At 52.7% G+C, this 21,194-nt stretch overlaps 1 protein-coding gene across 2 annotated transcripts in view; it reads left to right on the top strand.

The window, feature by feature from the left end:
* PRKCE (protein kinase C epsilon) overlaps positions 1 to 21,194 on the top strand; it is a 499,857-nt gene that overhangs the window by 462,841 nt on the left and 15,822 nt on the right. The window contains exons 12-15 of one of the 2 annotated variants that reach the window (XM_056114227.1): positions 4,157 to 4,295; positions 10,153 to 10,341; positions 15,177 to 15,323; positions 19,853 to 19,882. In XM_056114227.1, the coding sequence (XP_055970202.1) occupies positions 4,157 to 4,295; positions 10,153 to 10,341; positions 15,177 to 15,323; positions 19,853 to 19,867 (490 nt within the window). In that variant the 3' untranslated portion in view covers positions 19,868 to 19,882. Of the gene's footprint in view, positions 1 to 4,156; positions 4,296 to 10,152; positions 10,342 to 15,176; positions 15,324 to 19,852; positions 19,883 to 21,194 lie in introns of those variants that run through there. The other variant, XM_056114218.1, reaches the window with a different exon arrangement.

Here is a 21,194-nt window from a genome sequence, read left to right as displayed (position 1 = left end):
ACTATTACTAGAGCAATGGAATAGTCACATTGACTCACATATAGGGGAAAGAATCTCACTCTATTTCCCCCACCCCCACTATTAAAGAAAAACTCCTGGGGCTGGAATGATAGCACATCGGGTAGGATGTTTGCCTTGCACACGGCGGACTCGGGTCCGATTCCCAGCTTCCCATATGGTCCCCTGAGCACTGCCGGGAGTAATTCCTGAGCGCAGAGCCAGGAGTAACCCCTGTGTATCGCCAGGTGTGACCCAAAAAGCAAAAAAAGAAGAAAGAAAAAAAAAAGAAAAACTCCTTAACGTGTGTGCAATCCTCAGCGCCTTGACCCTGTGGGTGAGGGCTAATGGAGTTGTATTTAGGCAGAAATCACTCTTTTCAAATGGCCAACAACAGCTTTGTTGAGTCCCCAGTCTGTGTCTGGCTGTAACCTGAGCAAGGGGGAGATCTCTCAAGAGATAACCGGGGCTAGTGTGGTCCAGGTTGCAGAATATCCTCTGGGTTGCCCCTCCTAGGAGCACTCGAGAACCCCCAGTGCAAAGTAAGAACCCACCGGCAAAAAAATCTTGAGGTGGAACAGGAAAGAGTCAGGGGTGGGGATAAGAGAGTGAGAAGAAGCCAGTGGGGTGACCATGAGACCACAGCCTCCAGCTAGCTACGCATTAAGCAGGATTGGGGGGAGGGAGAACCACTTTGACCTTCATTTAGCATTCTTGGCTACCTAGCCACTGTAAGGAAAATCTCTCTCTCTCTCTCTCTCTCTCTCTCTCTCTCTCTCTCTCTCTCTCTCTCTCTCTCTCTCTCTCTCTCTCTCTCTCTCTCTCTCCCTCTCCCTCTCCCTCTCCCTCTCCCTCTCCCTCTCCCCTCCCCTTCTTCCTCTCCCTGCATCCTCCTCTCTCCCTCCCTTCTCTCCCCTCACTCCTCTCCCTGCTTAAGCCAGCATGATCCCATGAACCCTCCAGCCCCTCAGGAAGTCATCCTGAGCCAAGACCCAGATGATGTTGGTCCCAGCAGCACTAAGATTTTTCTTTTCTATTAAGCCTGTAGATACTTCTTCTCCCCTGCCAGAGGAATTTAGTTTTAGTCATGGCCTTTCTGACCCCCCGGGAGGCACAAGCTGAATTCATACCTTTCCTGTCACTATCTCCTTGGTTTTGAGGAGGGAGCTGGAGTTTTGCTTTTGGGGTGGTTTGGTTTTGGTTTTGGTCTTTGGAGAAATAGAAACTGAGGCAAGGACTCCAGTGGCCAGGGAAGTGGATCCGGGCACGTAGTGGGAGGCATATTGGCAGGGGCCTCCGTGTGTGCAGGCTGTGAGGTTGGACCTGCTTGTCCATTATGCCAGCCCTATCCCTCAGCCTGGGGTCACTGCTTCCCCCAGGTTACTTCAGGAATCCTGACAGGAGGAAAAGGCTAATAAACCTGCCCCCCCACCCCCGGGGGGAGACATAAATGTGCTGAGTCCCAGTGCTCAGGGTGCCAAGGGACCTTCTGAATTCTTTCATTTTTACAGATGACAAACCCTTCCCAGGACTTACTTAACCCCATTCTTCCCAGAGAAGAATGCGTCCAGGAGCACCTGGGATGAGTTTTGTAGAGTTGGGATGGATAGTTGGCATTGAAATAGATCCCTAACATGAAGGTGGACGATACAGAAGTGAGGGTCAGATGGGCAAGAACACTCCCTCTGAACACAAAAGACCCTAATTCTTTTCCCAGGTTCACCAGTTTTTCTCCTCACGTGAGGAAAGCCCCCCTCCCCCCCTCCCCTTGGCTCATGTCTGCCAAAGTCCTGGTAGAATGTGTTCTGACTCGGTGTGATCCTGAAAGCAAGCGTGTGGTTTGTAACACACCAGGACTTCCCCCGTGATTGTTGTTGCATAGTGAGTTTGCCGTGGAGTCCCCCTGGGTGCCGTGAGGGCCCTAAAGAGGCAGGTCTGGGTGAGGGGATCACAGGTCTGCTCGCTGGCTCCCGCTCAGACAAGGGAGCAGGCAGGGGACCCCAGCCCCTCATGAAGAAGTGGGTGAACCCCACTGGAGACGGCTCCACTCTGCGTCATCCCCCTCACCCCTCACACAGACCCTGCCAGCCAGAACATGTCCTTCCAGTTGGGTAGATAAGGTGACGGGCCGGAGGCCACGTGTCAGGAGAGCGGTGCTGTGGGCCTTAGGAGAAGCCAGGCTTCCTGTGCCCGAGCCAGCGTCTGTGTCTCGGCTCCCACAGCCCGGGCTGAGCCCTGACCACACACAGTGACCGCGCTGGGAGCCGGGGGAATGCCGGGCCCCATGGCGCAGCTGGGTTGGACTCACTGTTCTTTCTCTAGTTCTCGAGCATTTGCTTAGAACAGCACATTTTATGCGCTTGCTTTTTTCTCTCAAGAAGTCCCAGCTGTAAACGGAAATGGGGCCGTGGGTTCAAGGCGGGCAGGTCCTGGAGGGCTTCCTGCCCCGCCTTCTGCACGCAGGCCTGGAATCTGCATGGGCCTGGAGCTCTCGCTGGTTGCCAGTAGGCCTGTAGGGAAGAGCCTCTCGGCTCTGTCCGCGGGGTCTGCTTTGGCGCATTCCCCACTGCTGAGGGGCTGTGGGGGCAGAGCAGGTGGGGGGCTGTCCTCTGAGAATCAGACTCTTTCTGGGGGTTGGATCTGAGATTTGCAGACTCAGTTGGTGGTTGGGGGACTCTATCTAGAGCCCCAGATTTTCAACCCGGTCTTCCACAGAGCACAAGGGGGTAGCATCAGCTTTGGGCAGTGGGTCGCGTCCTGCACAGGTCAAGGCCAGCATGCGGGCCCAGGAAGCCTAGTGTCTCCTCAGGCCGCCTCCCATCACCGCACAGAATCTTCTGGGCCCAGGAAGGCCAGGCCGTTGGAGCCAGTTTGTGCTTCTCCTCCCCCGACCTCTTCCCCCACCCTGCCTGTTTGCCTCCAGAGGGATCCTGATTTCATAAACTCGCTGTTTCCGTATGCCCAGCCCCTCTTCCTGGGCCAGAATGCAGGAATTGCTAACCCCCTCTTCCTGGTGTTCTGGCCCTGTGGAGTTGCTTTCTCCTTTGGAAAATTTGTCTGAAAATGTAGCCAGCCCTGATTTGACTCCCCAGTGCCCCTGGGATCCCCTGAGCATCATCCAGTGTGGCCCACCACACCCCTGAAAAAAACAAACAAGAACTTTCTATCCGAGCTTCTCCGGAGGAACTTACTCTGGCATTAGCCGTGCACTGACCTGAAAACTCTGCAGCTTCTGTAACCTGTGCCCTTTAAAGTAGCCTCAGGTTTTTCCTGGAGGTTGGTTTCATCTGACTAGGTCCTGTGCCTCTGCCTGGTCCCTACAGTTCTCTCATCCTAACATCTAAATGGGATGAATTTCAGCTCCTACTAGTCTTTCAATAAAAGCTGTAGCACTATAGCACTGTCCTCCCATTGTTCATTGATTTGCTCGAGCAGGTACCAGTAATGTCTGCATTGTGAGACTTGTTCTTACTGTGTTTGGCATATCGAATATGTCACGGGTAGCTTGCCAGGCTTTACTATGCGGGCGAGATATCTCAGCAGCTTGCCGGGCTCTCCAAGAAGGGCGGAGGAATCGAACTCGGGTCAGCCTGGTCAGCTGCGTGCAAGGCAAACGCCCTACCCACTGTGCTATCACTCCAGCCCAGCCAATAAAAGCTACTTTCTTGAATCTACTAAAGCACAACCAACTCATGAGACGTTCCTGACTCGTGTTGCTTCCCTTGGGGGCTTTTTGGGGGTGTGGAGGGAGGAAGAGGCCTCTCATAAGGTCGGTTGCAACAGACTGAGCACCCTCACCAACTATTTTTTTTCATAATAATATTTTCTATAATTTAAGAATGATGATTTACAAAGTTATTGATAGTTGAGTTTTAGGCACATGATATTTCACCACAAATTCCACCACCAGTGTCAGCTTCCCTCCACCAGTGTCCCCCTATTCCATCCGTAATCCCAACTCCCATCCCATCCCCACCTGCCACCTTGACAGGCACTTTACAGAGTTCCGTGGTTCCAACTTAGGTCTCATGTTTCCAGTGTTGTTGAGTCTGTGCTGGCATTCCTTGCAGATTTCCCAAAGATCCACCACCTCGCTCTCTCCGGAGCACCTACCAGGATGAGTGGGGGACTGACCATGTGGTTCTGGTCTGTCTTGCAGGGATTTGAAACTGGATAACATCCTTCTGGATGCAGAAGGTCACTGCAAGCTAGCTGACTTTGGGATGTGCAAAGAGGGGATTCTGAACGGTGTGACGACTACCACGTTCTGCGGGACGCCTGATTACATCGCCCCTGAGGTAAGATCACAGAGGCCAGGGAGAGTGCTCAGATGGTGGACCACATGCCTAGAATGTGCACGGCCCTGGGTTTAATCCCCAGCACTGGATTCCATCTTTCCTGCCCTGCAGTGCGTAGCCTTGGTTCCATCCAACTTCACTGGGGTGGCCCAAGCATGGCACTGCTGGGTCTGAGCACTGAACTTTCATGCCTGAGCATCACTGAGAGTGACCCCAGAACTCCAGTGCGGTGGCTATGGCTTCTATAGAACAAAAGAGATCGTAAGCAAAGGATTCCGACCCCCAGGACCAGCATTGAGGTAGCGCCCATCCATCCACAGGGTCATCTAGTAGGACTGGGTGAAGACTCTGGATGGCCAGGATTCCAGGGAGAAGGGAAAAGGGGAGGAGAGAAACGGACTGATTTCCCCCTAAAGGAGTGAGCTAAGTACGACAGCCCAAACCCCAAATATTGACAGATACTTGGACATTTTTCCACCTCAGTCCAGAACCCCAACAAGAATAGAATCAAGAGAAACATGTTGCTTGTATCATTGTTCTCACTTTTTCATAATCAGCATAAAGGCTAGCCACTGATAAAGCACCAATGAACTAGCAGATGCCATCTGCCTGTAGGGATGGACAGGGATGTCTGGCTCCTTCTGGGATAGCATTGACTCTGAAGAACAGGAAAAGGAGTGTGGCCATGTCTCATTATAAACAGAAATCAGAGAAGTGCCCTGGGAACCTCACCCATGGCTTGCCTTTCCTCAAAATTTACTTGGATATTTTGTTCACCATCAAATGTCAGTTGGCACTGAGTTTCCCCAGGCTAGTGTTGCCAAAATGAGTGATACCTGATGATGTGATACGATTGCCAATCAAGGCACAACCTCACCTAAATACTTATAAAAATGATCTTGAAGGATCCGATATGCTTAACACAAGAAGGGACACCTGAACCCCATTCGCATCAGCCACAGTGGATAGAACTGCCACGTTAGAACATTCAAACTCCCTGTCCTTCTAGTGGGCACAGAACTGGTTTGACTGTGATACCGGTTCCTCTCCTAAAAGAACTTTTGACCCAGAGAATGACAGATAAGTAAACAACTAAGCAGAATAAACACTCAAAGCAAGATGGTAGCCCAGGAAGTAGAAAAAGCTTCTCAGAGCACCTGATAGATAAATTGACTTGTAAAAAAATAAGCTGAACTCCCTTTGGTGGTTAATGAAGCATGATAACGATTGGAGTGAGGATGGCAGGAAAAGAGGTCCAGGAGGCTGGGCATCCAGATCCTTGGGCAAAAGCTACTTTTGTCATCTGAATCCTTGCAGCACACGACTCAGGCTATAGAAATGAATGAATAAATAAATAAATGAGAACCTGTTTGAGTCATGAGTCAATACCAAGGGATAAAAAAATAACCTTTTTTTTCTAAAAAGCAAAAAAGGAAAAAGCAGTTGATAGGACATGGGTTCGCATAGTAACAGATGAGATTAGGGGAACGAATCAAGAAAAGGGTTTCCTGGTAGAAAAGGATAATGGTCAGACCTGTCCAGGAGAAGAAGGGCAAAGGGGACAGAGGGCAGAGAGTGAAAGAAGGAAATTGAGAGTCTTTTCAGACAGACTCTCAAACCAGACAGATATGGAGGAGAGTCACAGAAGTGAGGATGTTGAGTGTTAGGTGCATTCTTTTAGGACCTTTCTTTCCTGAGGTATCTGAAGAGAGATTTTCTACCACCTTTATCAGCATATTTCCTTTGGAAATTAACCTCAAAGAGAATCCATGGAAGTAAAAGCTCTCAATTGGGACCTGCTTTTTCCATCCTCTTCCTCAATAATTCTTTATCATTAGGATGCTTACCTCCAGCCCCTGCAGGAGCTGATGACAATAGTTGAAGGGCTGACAGCCTAGCATAATGGTTAAGGACTCAAACCAAGACCAACTTCTACTTTATCATGAACAAAACACCCAGCAATTTCACAAAGACCATCCATTGACAAGCTTCACAATGGACAACTCTGTTCTCTATTTATAAAGAGACACAATCTTCTGTTTCTGGTCTCCTGTCCACTGGGCAGAATCCCCACTGAACATGAAAATGATCCCTGGTCTTACTTCAGGAAAATCATAGGTGCTACAGCTCCTGCCACTCTTCACAGATGCTGCCTCTGAAGAGTTTAACAAGATCCCCAGCCTGCCACACAATAAAAGGTAGAAGGCTGGCTGCTTCGCTGCCCTCGGTCCCAGGATTTGAGGGACCAGGCTGGACTTGACCACCAATGCCCCCGGTAACCTTGATCAAGTCATAAAGTGATTTGGACCCTGAGGTCCTTCAGCTTTCCAATAGGAATAGCATCTGCACCCTCTAACTGCTTAGAGAGTCTAATGAGATTGCAGCATGGAATGCTCCATAAAGTCTCTTTCAAATAGGAAGGGTGATGTGATGCTTAGCTAACCCCGAAACCAGAGCCACCTTTGGAGGCTTTAGCTCTGCTCTAGGCCTTCTCTTCCCCCGCCCCCACCACTGCCCTTTGCTAATCCTCATCACACCTTCTCTCCCTTCTCTCCACCAGCCCCTACTCCCCTCGGAGCACCGCTCAGTCCCGGGCACAGCTCAGGGCACCAGACTCCATGCCCACCTTTCTCTTTTTCCCCAGCTTTGATGCACACATGGTGCTGGCTGTCCTGCCAGGTACCATCCCACCATGCGTGAAGTGTTGCCCTTCTTTCTCCCCCACTCCATTACTGATAGGGAGACTAGGAGGCAGATAACTTGTGTGAATCATGCAAAAGATGCATCTCCAAATGAGAAGGTCAGGAGGCCAAGGAAGGATGGGTGCGTCCACTCTGGTTTCATGGCACCATCTTGCCTGAGCACACACGGGTCACCTGGGTGTCATCTTCACACCACAGGAATCAACATTACCCCCTCCCTCAGCCAGAGGGTGGGCACCTTGTCCCTGGAGAGAAGGGAGCACACCAGGGAGACATACAGTGGACACATGTGGCCCCAGTTTCCCGAGCATTGGGACTTACAGGTCACCATGGAGGTTCAGAAATCTGTGGATTATTTGTCCTCCAGGTCGTGTCCATGGCCTGGGGAGAGGGTTAACCACAAAGAAATGAGAAAATCACGATAGTACAGGGAATACGCCTGCAGATCTTAGATGCGGGTGGGGATCTGCAGAGTTGGAGCCAAGAAGACTTCCTAGAGGAGATGGTGATAGCCATGACCTTGGAGGGCAGAACTGGCTGTCCCAGAGTGAGTTACTGACTTTCAAGGTTGAGTGAGGAGCCGGCCTTGGCTCTGGAACCGTCAGCCCGCCTGCCTGCCCAGTGCCTAGTCTGCCACCTGCCTGCTCCCATGGCTCACCCTGGGTATGATACTGAAGGGCCAGCCAGCCAGCAGCAGCCCTGTACCGCTGAAACCAGCTGTCTTTCCTCAGTCCTCTTCATTCCCAGTAAGAGGATCCTAAAGACAGGCATATTTACCTTCTGTAAAAGTGCTTCTCCCTGTGGTCTGTTCACCTAAACCTGAGCATCACGTCATCCCTAGCAGTCTGTCTTGAGCAGACCCCAGAAAGCGCAGTTACTGCATCCAGCCTTCCCTTTCCCCCATTTGCAAATCTGAGAAGCAATTTAGGGCAGTTAACTGGGAGGTCACCTGCCTCTTGCATCCTGCACTAGGATGATTAGTGCTGCCCTTGGCTCTGTGTGTGTGTGTGTGTGTGTGTGTGTGTGTGTGTGTGTGTAGAGGGAAAGGGGGGTTGTCATCCTCAAAGCCCAAATGTATTGAAAATACCCATTCCAGGTGCGATATTACAGGAGTTAAGGCACTTGCTTTGCACCAAGCCAGCCTTGGTTGGATCCTGGCACCCCATGTGATCCTCTGACCCCCTCCAGTAGTGACCCCTTATCACAGAGCCAGAAATAAGGCCTGAGCATCCCTGGTGTGACCCACCCTATGATAAAAACTAAAGACACTATAGCCTTGCCTCATTCATGTGTGTGTGTGACTGTGTGTTTGTGGTTTGTGTGTATTTATGTGTTTATGTGTGTGTTTGTGTGTATGTTTGTGTATGTTTGAGTTTGTGTGTGTGTGGGGGGGGGGGTTCTGGGCATGGAACCCAGTCTTCATACAGGCATGGTGCCGGGTACCCCCAGTTCCACTTCATGCTTTCAAATTCTTTATGGGATTAGTGGACATCCCGGAAACTCATCTCTTCCACTCTCTTGTCTCCGGGAAGCTCCAGGCCTCTTCCCGATCAGTGACCAATAGGAGCAGCCCAGCCCTTAGTTCACTCACAGCCAAATACACTTCTGTAATGGCAGAAACCAGTCCTAGTAAAAGAAAACCTGGATTGAATGCCTTCTGACGGTCAGACAGATTCTGAATTTTGCAATCTGCTTTCAAAATATTCCCCTTCAGTGCCTCCTTCGAGTGAAGTTGAGAAGCTGAGCCTCCTTGGATAAATGAGGCAGTGATGTGGCAGGCATGAGATTCCCCCAGGCAGCGTAGTCTCTGCCAGACAGGGGAGGGAAGCAGATAGCCTGCGGGGGCTTCTCTCACCTCTTCACTACACCCCAAGACTGTAGGAACATCAGGAGAGGGGAAGAGACTTACCTCCCCGCCCCCAACTGCAGTTTCTTGACTTCTAGTAGCGATGCTAATGATTCCATCTCCTGGACTGCTGTTCCCACTCACCACTCATTCCGCGAGAAGCCCATGACAGCAGCATGGATTCAGCTGCAGCGTCGTTCCCAATCTGACCTAAGTGAGTTTGACTCTGCATATTGGAGCAGACAAAGAGGGCACAGATAGAGCAAGTGACCGTTGTCAGGAGAAAGTGCACTGAACTGTCAGGAAGAAGACTTCATTTGGGCAATTGCAGTTTGTTAATGAGGGCTGCCCCAGAGAAAAGGGACTATATCGAGGCAGGTAAATGAGGGCTTCATCAGCAAGGCTAAGACCAATCCAGAGAAATGTCGGGAACTGGTCTTTCCTCGGAATAGGTAAGAGGATAGTGGTTCTTTGTGAGATGAACACAAAAGGGTATGGAGATAGAGTAACTGGATGAGAAATTGCAATGGCTTCAAGGGGAATGCCTCCGTTATCCTTGGTCCCAAAGTAAAGGAAGGAAAAGGAAAGACAGTGAGTGGAGTGTAGAGGGAGAAGAGATAGATGAGAAGCAACAGTGGGCAAAGGTCAATGTATGTCTGTGGAGTTAGGGAAAGATAAAGCTAAATATCCAAACCTCAGAGTCAAAACTTAAATCAGCGAACTGACAAAGGTACTCGTTGCGATGACTGGCTGGAGTGGGGCTGGGAATCTGAGTACCCTCGTGGAGGGAAGATGAATCTGGTGGTATGATGGATGATGGAACATTGTATGTCTAAAACCCAACTGTGAATAACTGGAAACCATGATGCCTTCACAAAATCAAAGGATGGGGGCCTAGGAAGATCCCTGGACTGTAGCCTTTACTCCTCTGAGACCACAGGGCTTAGGGAAATTAAATAATGTCACCATGGCATGAAGACTAAGCACCACTCAGCCAGCCCTGCCTGTGTCTCCCTTACTCTGCATCTTGCTCCTCCATATTTGAGTTTTAGTCCAAAATATACTTTTTTTTAGCATGACCCCAAAATGCAAGTCAGGACCTTCCATTGGTCCTCAGACCAAGAAACAATGCTACTTCCTCCTGAGAGCTCCTTCATGTGGACTGTGCTGAGTTGGCACCCACAGTCTCCCACTCAGCTTGCTCGGGGCCTGTTCTTGCTCGTGAAGTTGGGCTTTTTTCCACGGCACAGGCATGGCCGTGGGAAACGGGGTCTTGGCTGGGTCCTGACATTGCCCGTGTCCCGAACAGATCCTGCAGGAGTTGGAGTACGGGCCTTCCGTGGACTGGTGGGCCCTGGGAGTGTTGATGTACGAGATGATGGCTGGGCAGCCCCCCTTTGAGGCAGACAATGAGGACGACCTGTTCGAGTCCATCCTCCATGATGACGTGCTCTACCCAGTCTGGCTGAGCAAGGAGGCCGTCAGCATCCTGAAAGCCGTGAGTCCTGCCTCTTCCCACTTTCCCGCCTTGGCCTTCCTGTTACTCCCTTTCGCCTAACCCAGTCACCTCACACTCTGACCCAGAAATCCTCACCTTTCCCCACCTCTCTCTTCCTCTGCATCCCCACTCCCCCCCCCCCCATCACAGACAGAGGGCTCTGAGGGCACTTGGGACTGGGCACCCGTGCTCCAGTTCGAGGGCATGTGGAAAATATGGGGTTGGGATGATAGCATTCCTGTGGGACAGGAAGAGTTTCCTGAGGGGAATCTCAGTTGTGGACTCCAGCTTTACACAGGGAGTCCCGTCATCACCCCTGCAGCTGGCCCCTCCTCCTCCCCACCTGAGCCCTGTCTTCCTGTGGAGGTGAGGAGAGGAGGGTCAGAGCCTCTGTCCATGACAACAATATTGTAACCAGGTCGCTGGTCAGAAGAGAAGATCCGCTGAGGCTCAGTGATTCAGACCTGTGATGTAGACAGTCTCATCCCTCAGCAGCCAGACGCTGAAACATTCTCCACACGGTCCTAAACACTGGGGCAGCAGTGAAACACCTGTCCACCTAGAACGTTGTGAGGAAACAGAGGAAAGGAAAACAAAGCTTCTTACCAGGAAAACCATCACTGGGGCGAGACCAGGCCAGGGGCCAGCCCAGACGACTGGACTTCCAGTTCCAACTTCTTTCACCCATCAGAACGCCTTAAGCTGAGCAAGGAGTTCTGCTACCTTCATAAAATTTGTCACACCCCAGTGCACTCTCCCAGGGTTTATTTGTTCTTTCATTCATATCTCAGAATTTGCCTAATTACATGTGTTTGACACATAATTGGTTCATGACTCTCATACACTGTAGCACTGTGGCACTGTCCTCCCATTGTTCATCAATTTGCTTGAGCGGGTTCCAGTAACACCTTCGTTGTGAGATTTGTTGTCACTATTTTTGGCATATCGAATACGCCATGGGGAGCTTGCCAGGCTCTGCCATGCGGGCAGGATATTCTCAGTAGCTTGCCGGGCTCTCTGAAAGGGACAGAGGATTCAAACCCGGGTCAGCCACATGCAAGGCACACTCCCTACCCGCTGTACTATCGCCCCAGCCCAGCTCTGATACACAGAACTCTAAAATCATTTGTCAGAGTTAACAGACAGCATCATGTGAAAAAGACTGACTTGAAATTATTTTGTTGATATCTGGGGCACAGGTACCGTATGTAGCTTAGAAAATGCTCATTGAGAACATGTACTAAACATATTTAGGAACAGGGAGATAGTACAGGCTTAAAGCACTTGTCCTCTATAAGGCGATTCCAGTTTGGTCCCCAGCCCTGCCTATGTTCCCCCAGATGTCACCAGAAGTGATTCCTGAGCACAGAGCCAGGGGTAAGCCCTGAGCACAGCCAGGCATTGCCCAACCCCCTCCTCAAAGAAAAGAATGAGTGATCTTTTCTGTACTTCTTCTACCCATCTCCTTCCGCGTTTCCCTTCCCTCATCCCTTCCCTCCTTTTCTCTTCCATTTCCCTTTCCTTTCCTTCTCCATCCCTCTTTCCCATTCACTAACTCTGAACTGCTTACTGAGTGCTTCCACCGCGCCCAGCTTTGCAGTAGTTGCTCAGTGAGTAGAATAGTTGCATGGAATTTGTGAGGCCGGGAAAGGGGAGCATTCCCATTGCATCTGTGCGTTGCCTCCCTGGAGGTGAGAGCAGAGAAGGAAGTAGTGGGAAACATTTACTCCTTCGTGCATTCAGCAAATGTCTCGAGCACTGGGTGTGTGCCGGGCACCATGCAGGTTGCCAGCCACGGGAAAGTCCAGGATACTCAAAGCAGCCAGCCCAGCAGAGCTGACCACTCAGGCAGCTCCTCTGTTGGCCCCACACGCCTTCCAATGGGCTTTTCATTTTGGGTGGTTCTCAGCGAGAGGCTTCCCGCTTCCCCCGCAGACATTTGGCTGGAGATCATCGTTTTTGTTTATTTGTTTGAGGCCACGCCCAGCAGTGCTCAGGGATTACCCAGGGGTGTCACCTCTGGAGTGACTTGGGAGGTGGCCAGGGACCAAACCCAAGCCTCACATGTGAGGAACATGCTTCTGCCAGTCCAGAACTTACCAGGGCCCTGTCCAAGGGAACTTTAGTTTCCACAACTGAGAGGAAGGGGTGTTCCTGACATCCAATATTCTAGAATTCTTTTTTTTTTTTTTTGCGTTTTTGGATCATACCCAGTGATGCTCAGGGGTTACTCCTGGTTCTGCACTCAGGATAATCCTGGCGGTGCTTGGGGGACCATAAGGGATGCAGAGGTTTGAACCCAGGTTGGCTGCATGCAAGGCAAACGCCCTCCCCACTGTGCTATCGCTCTGGCCCCATTCTAGAATTCTTACAGCAGCCCTGGAGCCAAAGCAGGGACCAGTCCAAAGTGTCCTTAGCCCCAAGCTGGAGAAACTTTGACCACCCCGCAGAAACTCAGGAGCTAGGGGCTGTGGGGGTGAGGCTGAGTGTCCAGAAGGAGAAGCCCTTGCTCAGGGCCCGTGTCCTGAGATGTTCAAGCCCAAGTGTTTATCCCAAACAGCAGCACTGCTCTCCCAGAGGCAGGAGCACAGGAAGCACCGAGGAAGCAAGGAGGAGTCTCCACTCCCTTGGTCTTGGAACGCTTCACTTCCTCACATTGTCACTCGGCTCTTGGGTCAAGCCTGGTTTTTCAAGCCTTGGGCCTGGGCTGTGTCCCTGAGGGCTGCCGACACTGAGAAGGGGTACCAAGCTCGAGATCCGGCTGTCTGTGCCACCGGGGAGGCCTGGCTCACCCCCCTCCCCCAGCAGTATACGGCCTCCAGTGGAGGGCCTGAGCCTGGTGCTGGGCATCTGGGACTTATTCCTGCCTCATAGAACTCACCACAGGAAACAGACACATTAATTAGACACATTAACTCCAGGTATTCAGTTAGTGCATTGATTTTGGCTGGAATCCACTCAGCATTACTCGGGAACCACTTCTCGCGGTGCCTCTGGCATGTGAGGTGCTGAGGGCTGACCTGGGGCTCTCACGTGCAAAGTCTGTGCTCCCATATGCTGGGCTCTCTCCGGCCCTGACAAATTATAATTTGGAAGTAAACAAGAAGGATGAGGTCTCCGTAGCCTCGGAGGAGAGAATCTGGGGAGTTATGACAGAGGAAGGCAGCATTTTGACATGCATCGAGAGGATGCACAGGGCCTGGGGAGGAGCATCTGGGGCAATGACAAACGATGCAGAAGACCAGCAAGTTAGGCTGCTGTCAGCCAGAGAAGTTTTTCAGCAACACAGGAAGGGATATGAACGGGTCCAATGGCCATTAGGAGGCTGTCGGGGTATTAAAACAGGACATATAGAGTGGGTAAAAGGGAAGACTATCCAGCATGAGAAAGATGGAGCACAGGGCTGAGACATGGCACAGAGAGTAAGGTTTAAGTAAGGTTTAAGGAGTAAGTAAGGAGCCAGAGCAATTGCACAGTGGGTAGGGCGTTTGACTTGCACATGGCCAACCCGAGTTCAATTCCCAGCATCCCATATGGTCCCCAAGCACTACCAGGAGTAATTCCTGAGTGCTGAGCCAGCAGTAACCCCTGAGCATCACTGGGTATGACCCAGAAAAGAAAAGTAAGGAGGCAGCCTTGCAAGCTGCCAAGCCCACTTCTTCCCCTGGTACTGCAGGTAGTACTCTAAGTACAATGTACCTAACTTTAGATACTCTAACGCCATATACCCTCCATTCTGCATTCTGGGGCATGAAGAAGAGATGGAGGAGATGCTTCCTACCCAGACAGACTGCTCTTGCCATTGCAGCATGGAATGCTACCATTATAGATGTATTCCTTCAGCTCTAAAGTTCCGCTGTTAAAATACAGACTCAGAGCCTTGTGCTGTTCGAGCAGAACAGTTTGCCTCTCAAACATATAAATACACATACCTCTCCTTTTATTTCGGATCTTTGCCATCAACATTTCTTCTTCATGCCAGCACTGATTATTTTTAAATGATATGTTGGTATACCTCTGCTCAATTAACTTAATGTTCGCTGTCAGGATTGAGACATTTAACAGGAGTTATCAATTCCCTTGACCCCATTCAAGAAATAAGAAACACACTGCAGTGGAATCTTTACAAATCAGCACAGAGAAGATACAAGTCTATCTATCTTTCTTTCTTTCTTTCTTTCTTTCTTTCTTTCTTTTTCTCTCTCTTTCTCTTTCCTTCATTCTTTCTCTTCCCTTCTTTCTTTCTTTCTTTCTTTCTTTCTTTCTTTCTTTCTTTCTTTCTTTCTTTTTATGTTCCTCCAATGACCTCCATGGGAATTTAGTTCTCAATATTACAGATCTGAGTAGGGAGAATCTAGAATCTATTCTGAATCTAAGAATCTATTCCTAATCTAAGTAGGGAGAGTCCAGGAGAGAAGTGAATGGCAGATGGTGCCTTGGATTATTGGACTGAAAATGGCCATCTGGTTCTCCTTCCTGAGCCCAAGTGGAAGTGTCAGTGAATCAGTGAGATGTCAGAGAAAACAAGGAGGCAGGTAGCTGGGGTGATCCGTGTCAAATCCCAAATTGATATGTTTGAGCCTCGCCAAGTTTTCGTTGACTCTCTGGGGTGGTAGCTTGCTTGTGGCTAAACCAGGTGGATGGTAACTGTCCTGAAAGGTTGCCGTTGGCTGGAATACCGTCTTCAAGACAGGGACTGTGCCTGATAAGTGCCACCTAAGCATTCAGGAGACCCCAGCGACGCGGGAGAGGGTGCCCCAGCTGAGTCCATCATTTCCCAAGAACCCACGCCTACCAGGTGTCTGTCGTTCATTCTCCTGTCCTCCTCCCCACAGTTCATGACCAAGAACCCCCACAAGCGCCTGGGCTGCGTGGCGGCACAGAACGGTGAGGATGCCATTAAGCAGCACCCCTTCTTCAAGGAGATCGACTGGGTGCTCCTGGAGCAGAAGAAGATCAAGCCGCCCTTCAAACCTCGCATTGTAAGTTGGCCGGGAGCTACCCGCGCCCTGGCAGGCCCAGGCCTCTGTGCCCAAGGAGGGGCTGGGACAAGGGTTTTCGGCAAAGTGATAAGGATGGTTGGCAGCCAAGATGCTGCTGGAGGGACAGTCTTCGGAGTCGTCCATTGTCATCAAGCCAATGGCCCTTTGTGGCCAGGGCCGAGGTGCATGGCTGAGGTGTGGGGGAACATTTGTGTCAGGAACAGGCAAGTATCCAGTAGAGATTGCTTCCTTCACTTGAAAAAAATGCAGATGTGACTCAGTGTAAGCAGACAGAAGAGGTTTCTTCCTAAGTGTGTTTTCAGTGAGTAAAAACGATTAAGTCCCAGTTATGGTTGATATGGGACCCTGACTCAGAGAGCAGAGTTGGAAGCCAGTGACAGGTTAGGGACAGTGGCCACCAAGGAACCCAGGGAGACAAGTCATGAAGGCTCTGTGGAGAGTGTCCTATCTCATCTCAGGTGGCCATCAGGGTCCTAAGGCATGTCTGGGCAGTGGCGGACAGGGTGGGAATAGGCAGGCCCAGAGCATCCCTGTCTGCCGGAAGTAGGAGGGTCTGTCTACATGGCTCCCCTGCTCCAAGCATGTGTGTGCACCCACAGCCAGGCGTCTCCTGTCAGCTTGAGGTCTGTGATGCCATCTGTCAGGATGGAAAGCTGGGGAGCCACTGGCCAACTTTGACGAGGAGTCAAGGGCACGTGTGCTGTGGGAATTCACTAGGCAGGAGCCCCAGAGTGGGAGGAGGCCAAGGGCCCTGACAAGAAGGGGCTCCAGTCAGCCCTCAGGTACCCCCCTTCTGTCAGGTCTCCCCTCCTTCGTGGCCAGAGAAGACCCGGGTGTATCTGTTGCTTCATCAAAGAGGTCTGGTGTCCTATGCCACAGGGTTTTCTGGGGAACCGTTACTCATAGAGAAAGTTTCATGTGGGGTCACCATAGCTGATATGACCACAATCAGCCAGACTAGACTAGTGGCAGCTCGACAGTCTCTGAACACGCAGTCCTGTCACCATCACCCTTTAGCTGTGGTTGTTGTCAGCTGGCACATGGCTCCAAGCAAGCGATGTTGAAGTTCACCTTGGTTTCCGTCGCCCCTACTCCGGCCAAACTGCACCCCCATTGCACCCAGCATTTGGAACACCCATTTCTGCACACACCAACCTGCGAGGGGCTGGGGGCTGCTGGTCGCTGTCAGCGTCTCCCAACAGGGGTCATGAAAGACACGGCAGGGAAGTGGGAAGCCAGAGGTCATCAGAGCAGGAGACACGAGCTTCCCTCCAGAGAGGTGCTCACCTAAGCGAAACCACACAGAGAAAACTGGGGCAGAGCACTCAGGCAGGAGTCCAGGCCCGACACTCAGGAGCTGGTTCCTTCTGGGGGGTAGCTTTAGGAGGGATTTGGGGCCTGGTGCAGAGGCAGGCAGGGAGCAAAGAACTTGGGGAGGTCCTCAGTGGTTTCACAAAAGTGCAAAGGAAGTTTCAGGAGTGTGTGTCGGGGTGGGGAATGACTCTCCCTGGAGCAGACTCATTCCGAGGCAAGGCAAGAGTCGCCAAGCCATCCTGAGCTAGAGAAGTTCTAGGCTCAACACCTTTCCCCAGAGGCTCAGTCCAGACCCCCAGAGGCTCCCTCCTCCAGAGCGTCTACCCCTCAGGGTGCAGTCCTGAAACGGGAGGGCGGGGCGCTGGACACTGTAACCGGCCGCTGCAGGGAGGTAGGAAAGGGTTGAAGCATGGCCAAGCCTAGGAGCGGGCGGGACAGACCCCTAGGAAGAGAGAAAGCAGGAGGAAAGGGCGTGGAGGCCCAAGTGTGCAGCCTGGCCAGGAGCAAGCAACCTGGCTTAGCCCATCAAATAGCTCATTGCCGGTTGGTCCCAGGTTGTGGGACCCCAGAACAGAAGGACGGCCCTGGGGGCTCCATCCCCCGGGCCCCTCTAGAGCCCCCACCTAAGCAGGAGGGCTCCCCACTAGCTTTCTATCCATGTTGAGGAGCACATGTAGATTCCAGGGGCCCGAACAGTTGGCCGGGAGAGGTGGGGGTTCTGGCAGAGATTCCCTCAGTCTCAGAACTGCTGTTGGCTTTCCTTGATTATCTCCTGAGTATATTTCTGCTCTGCCTCCCAGCCCTCCAGCGCCCTCGCTCTTGGGGGCCCAGGGAGAGTCTGTTTATTAGAGGGGTTTGTATTCCTTGGGGGAGGGGGCGTTGGTGAAGGAGAACTTCGAAGGAAGGAAACATTCAAAGGAAGCCAAGGTGCATTGTGTGAGAAGTGTTTGCTGTCGGATTTTGAGCTGGAGGATGTTGATCCTTATGGGATTCTCAGCTATAGGTCTTGAAAGACATCTCTGGGTTATTTAAATAGCTGATCACGTGGACGTTCTTGGGACCAGATATTTCTCTCTAGAGCTCTGTCACAATCGGGAAGGAAAAAAACAGGCCCCATCTAGTTAGACAAGTGTCCTGCAACGCTCTCACTGTGTGGAAAACTCTTTCCTAAAAACTCTTGCTGCTAGCACTTTTGAGTTATCTGAATTTTCCCTTGAATGAAAGTGCCCTGCCAAGATGGGTGTGCTGTATTTCTCATCTTGGAAAGCCTCACGGGGCCAGTGCAAAAACATGGGGTTTTAATAAAACAGTGCCCCTTTCCACCCAACTTGGGGTTCACCGGGGTCGGGGCAATGGCTGCCTGGCAGGGGGGGGGTGGTGCTCAGTGCTACATCAGCACCCAGGAGAGGTCACTGAAAGACACAAGGCATGGTGTGTCCCGCCAGCCCCAGCGTCTGTGCGCCTATGGCCAGGCAGCTGTGGTTCCATGCACCAGGCCATCCTGTGACCTGGGGATACATGGGCTGGAGGGAGACTGGCAGAGAGCCTGGCACAGAGGAGAAAGGACAAGGAGAGGGGCAACATGCACTCAGAGACATGTGGAGGGTCGCAGAGACTGGCTCAGAGTCGGAGGAAGACATGGAGGAGAACACTGGCCAGTCCTGCATGGGCGGGGGGGGGGGCACAGTGGCCGCTGGGAGCCCGTGGCGGCCATGCCAGCAGGCCCCGCCCAGAATAAGGGCAAGGGCTATAAGAGAACTTCTAGCACCTTCCTCTTGGGTAGCACCACTGGGTCCCTACCAGGCCTTGTGGGATGCCACCAATCTCTAGAAACCGACCCCCAGTGTCCCTTCACTGGGGTGGACAGACCCACAGGGCCCTAGAGCATCCACCAATCTGCCTGAGGGAGAGCTGGTGTGTCTGGTGGTGGGTGCTGGCAAGACCAGGAGAAGGCATATACCCCAGTGTGAGATGGAAAAGGGTCCGAGACGTGGTGCCGAGATGTGGTGGTATGATTCCCAGAGTTCCTGAACATTCCCCTGCCTGGGGCAGCCAACCTGCCCTCGCTCAGGGGTGCCCAGGTCTCCCCACCCTCCACTCCCAGGGACTGAGGATGCACTGTGCAGTGGGGGAAGGGAGCGATAGATCCCAGGCCTGTCTGCTCAGCAAGAAGCTCCCCGCCCCCCACCCCCAAGAGAGCACCAGGGTCACTGTCCAGATTCTCTGGTTGGGTCTCATCACCTACCTGGATAGGCGCCGTCGGTACCAGGCCCTTCTTGTTCCAGAGGTTTGCAAAGCTGAGACTCCTGCTCCTGCGGCCAGCCACTCCTGAGCTAACACCTGGCCCTGCCCTGCTAGCTTCCCTGCAATCCCATTCCCACCAGGTGTACCCACCCTTCCCCCAGGATGTGTCCCAGGGCCTCTGCTCTAGCCTGGAGCATGTCCTCTAACTGTGTCCTCTCCTCTCCCTTCCTGCTCTCCCGCCTCCACCTTCCCATCTCTCACGCCTCCTGTCCACACGTCTGCCCACCCTCCAGCCTGGCTTTGCACCACCTCGGTGCTGTCAACACGGAACTGAAGAGGTTCTGTGCCCTGTGTCTGCGAGTCCGTCTTTGGGGCGGGGGACGGAGCATTGGGACAGGACCCACAGAGTGCGTGGCAGGTCCCCCAGCAGTGGTGGGGGGTGGGGAGAAAAGACAGCTGGCCTGGACATGGTCCTTTGGAGCTCAAAGAAGTCTCCAGCAGAGAATTCGTGGTTCCTGCCCACTGCGGACCTGGTTCAAACATAACCACATGCATCACCCAGATGACAACAGAAATGGCACATTTAGGTTTTTGTGATGCTACCGAGCTTGCTTTCTTTGGGGAGCCTTGGAGACCCTCTGTGCCCTTTGGGAACAGAAATGACATGCTTGATGTAGGACTTCCTGTGACTTTGTGTGTTTACGGGAGCTATTTTCCTCACTCCTCGTTGCCCTCCCATGCCCTCTCCCTCGCCCCTGGATGCATTAAGCTCTCAGATGGCGGTGCCCAGCATTCCAGCACCGGGAGGAAGGCGGGCGGGGTGGGAAATCAGCAGAAGTGGGAGACATCCACGTCCCCCCAAATCCCTCAGCCCTCAGTTGCGAGCCAGAGGCGATGAGAAAAATGCTGGCGAGTAAACTCTCTTTGTGTACATGTTCTCTCTTTTCAAGTTTGCGTCAGTGTGAATGCCCCTCTCTCAGGTAAGGCCTCCAGACGGGGGTGTCTCACAGGTAGGTGAGTCTGCCGCAGGTCCCAGTGGAGGCGTCTCCCCATCCATGATCTCTCTCCATCCGGCCATCCGCGCTGCATGGCGGGACCTCCAGGGAGCCCCTTCCCGCATGTGGGTGCATGACTGGGCTGTGCTGAGAGAAAACTGGGAAGTGGGCTTGAGACCCTCACATGCTCCCCCACGGCCGGACTGAGAAGGAACCATGCCTGAGCCTGATGCAGGGACCACGGGACAGCGCCGTGAGCTCAGAGCCTGCCCGTGCCCATCTGGCCGGCCAGAACCCGGCTGCCAGCATACCCCTGGGCTTTGTTCATACCCTCATGAGCAGCCCGAGCCTCTGAGACCTTGAGAGCTCCTTCCCAGAGCCAGGACTCCTGCCCGGGGCTGCAGGGGATGGGCTGCGTCCAGGAGCCAGGTTTGGGCAGCTGGTCCAGGCGGTAGCACGATGCAGTGGGTGGGCCCTGACTGGACCCCAAGAGACTAAGGCTAAATGACAGCTGTGGTCTGGGCAGTTCACTGTGCCCTGAGTCCTGGCCCCATCCTCTGGGCCGTGGCGATGGAGCTTGTTGGCTCCAGTTGCTGCCACGACTCAGAGATCAGCTGAACACTCCCTGGGTCAGCACTGTTCTCGCGCAGGCCACGGTGAGGGGATGGGAGGTTGAGATTTAGCCCACCGCGCACGCAGATGCCCCTGTGGAGTGGAGCATCTTGGGAGCATCACCTCCTCTCTAGCCTCAGTCCACAGACAGGGCTGCCAGCACACCCACACGGAGTGGCAGTGAGGATGGCAGAGCCTGGGGTTTGCGCCCATTGGCACACACCTGCCAAACACAGGTGCTGGATGGCGCTGGCTCAGTGGGCAGCTCTGGGGCCAGGCCTGCACGATAGCGATGTTCCAAAGGTGGAGGAGCCGCTGAGGAGGGAGGGATGGCACCAGGCACAGAGGAGGCAGTCATCACTGAGCAGAAGCACCTTGGGAACCTGGACCCAGGTCACACGCGGCCACAAAACCCCCTCTGGCTTCATTCTGTCCCACTCGTTCCACTGGCTCTGGAGCACCGGTAGAAGGGGTGGACCAGAGGAGGGTGCTGTGCCCCAGTTCCCAGTATCCCCAGCTCTTGACCCCCTGTAATCGCTCCCTAAGTGCCCCCCACCCTGAGCCCCCGCCCCCAGCCCCCTGTGTTCTATGAATTCAATTACCACCATGACTTCCTGCCTTCATGTCAGCACAGGTGTGGGGTGCTGGGTGTCCCATCTCATCCCATCCTTCAGGGGTCTTGGTC

Source organism: Sorex fumeus, unplaced genomic scaffold, assembly GCF_029834395.1.
Source record: "Sorex fumeus unplaced genomic scaffold, SorFum_2.1 ptg000003l, whole genome shotgun sequence".
In the NCBI taxonomy this organism is placed as follows: Eukaryota; Metazoa; Chordata; class Mammalia; order Eulipotyphla; family Soricidae; genus Sorex; species Sorex fumeus.
This window is presented reverse-complemented; position numbering and strand designations above follow the sequence as displayed.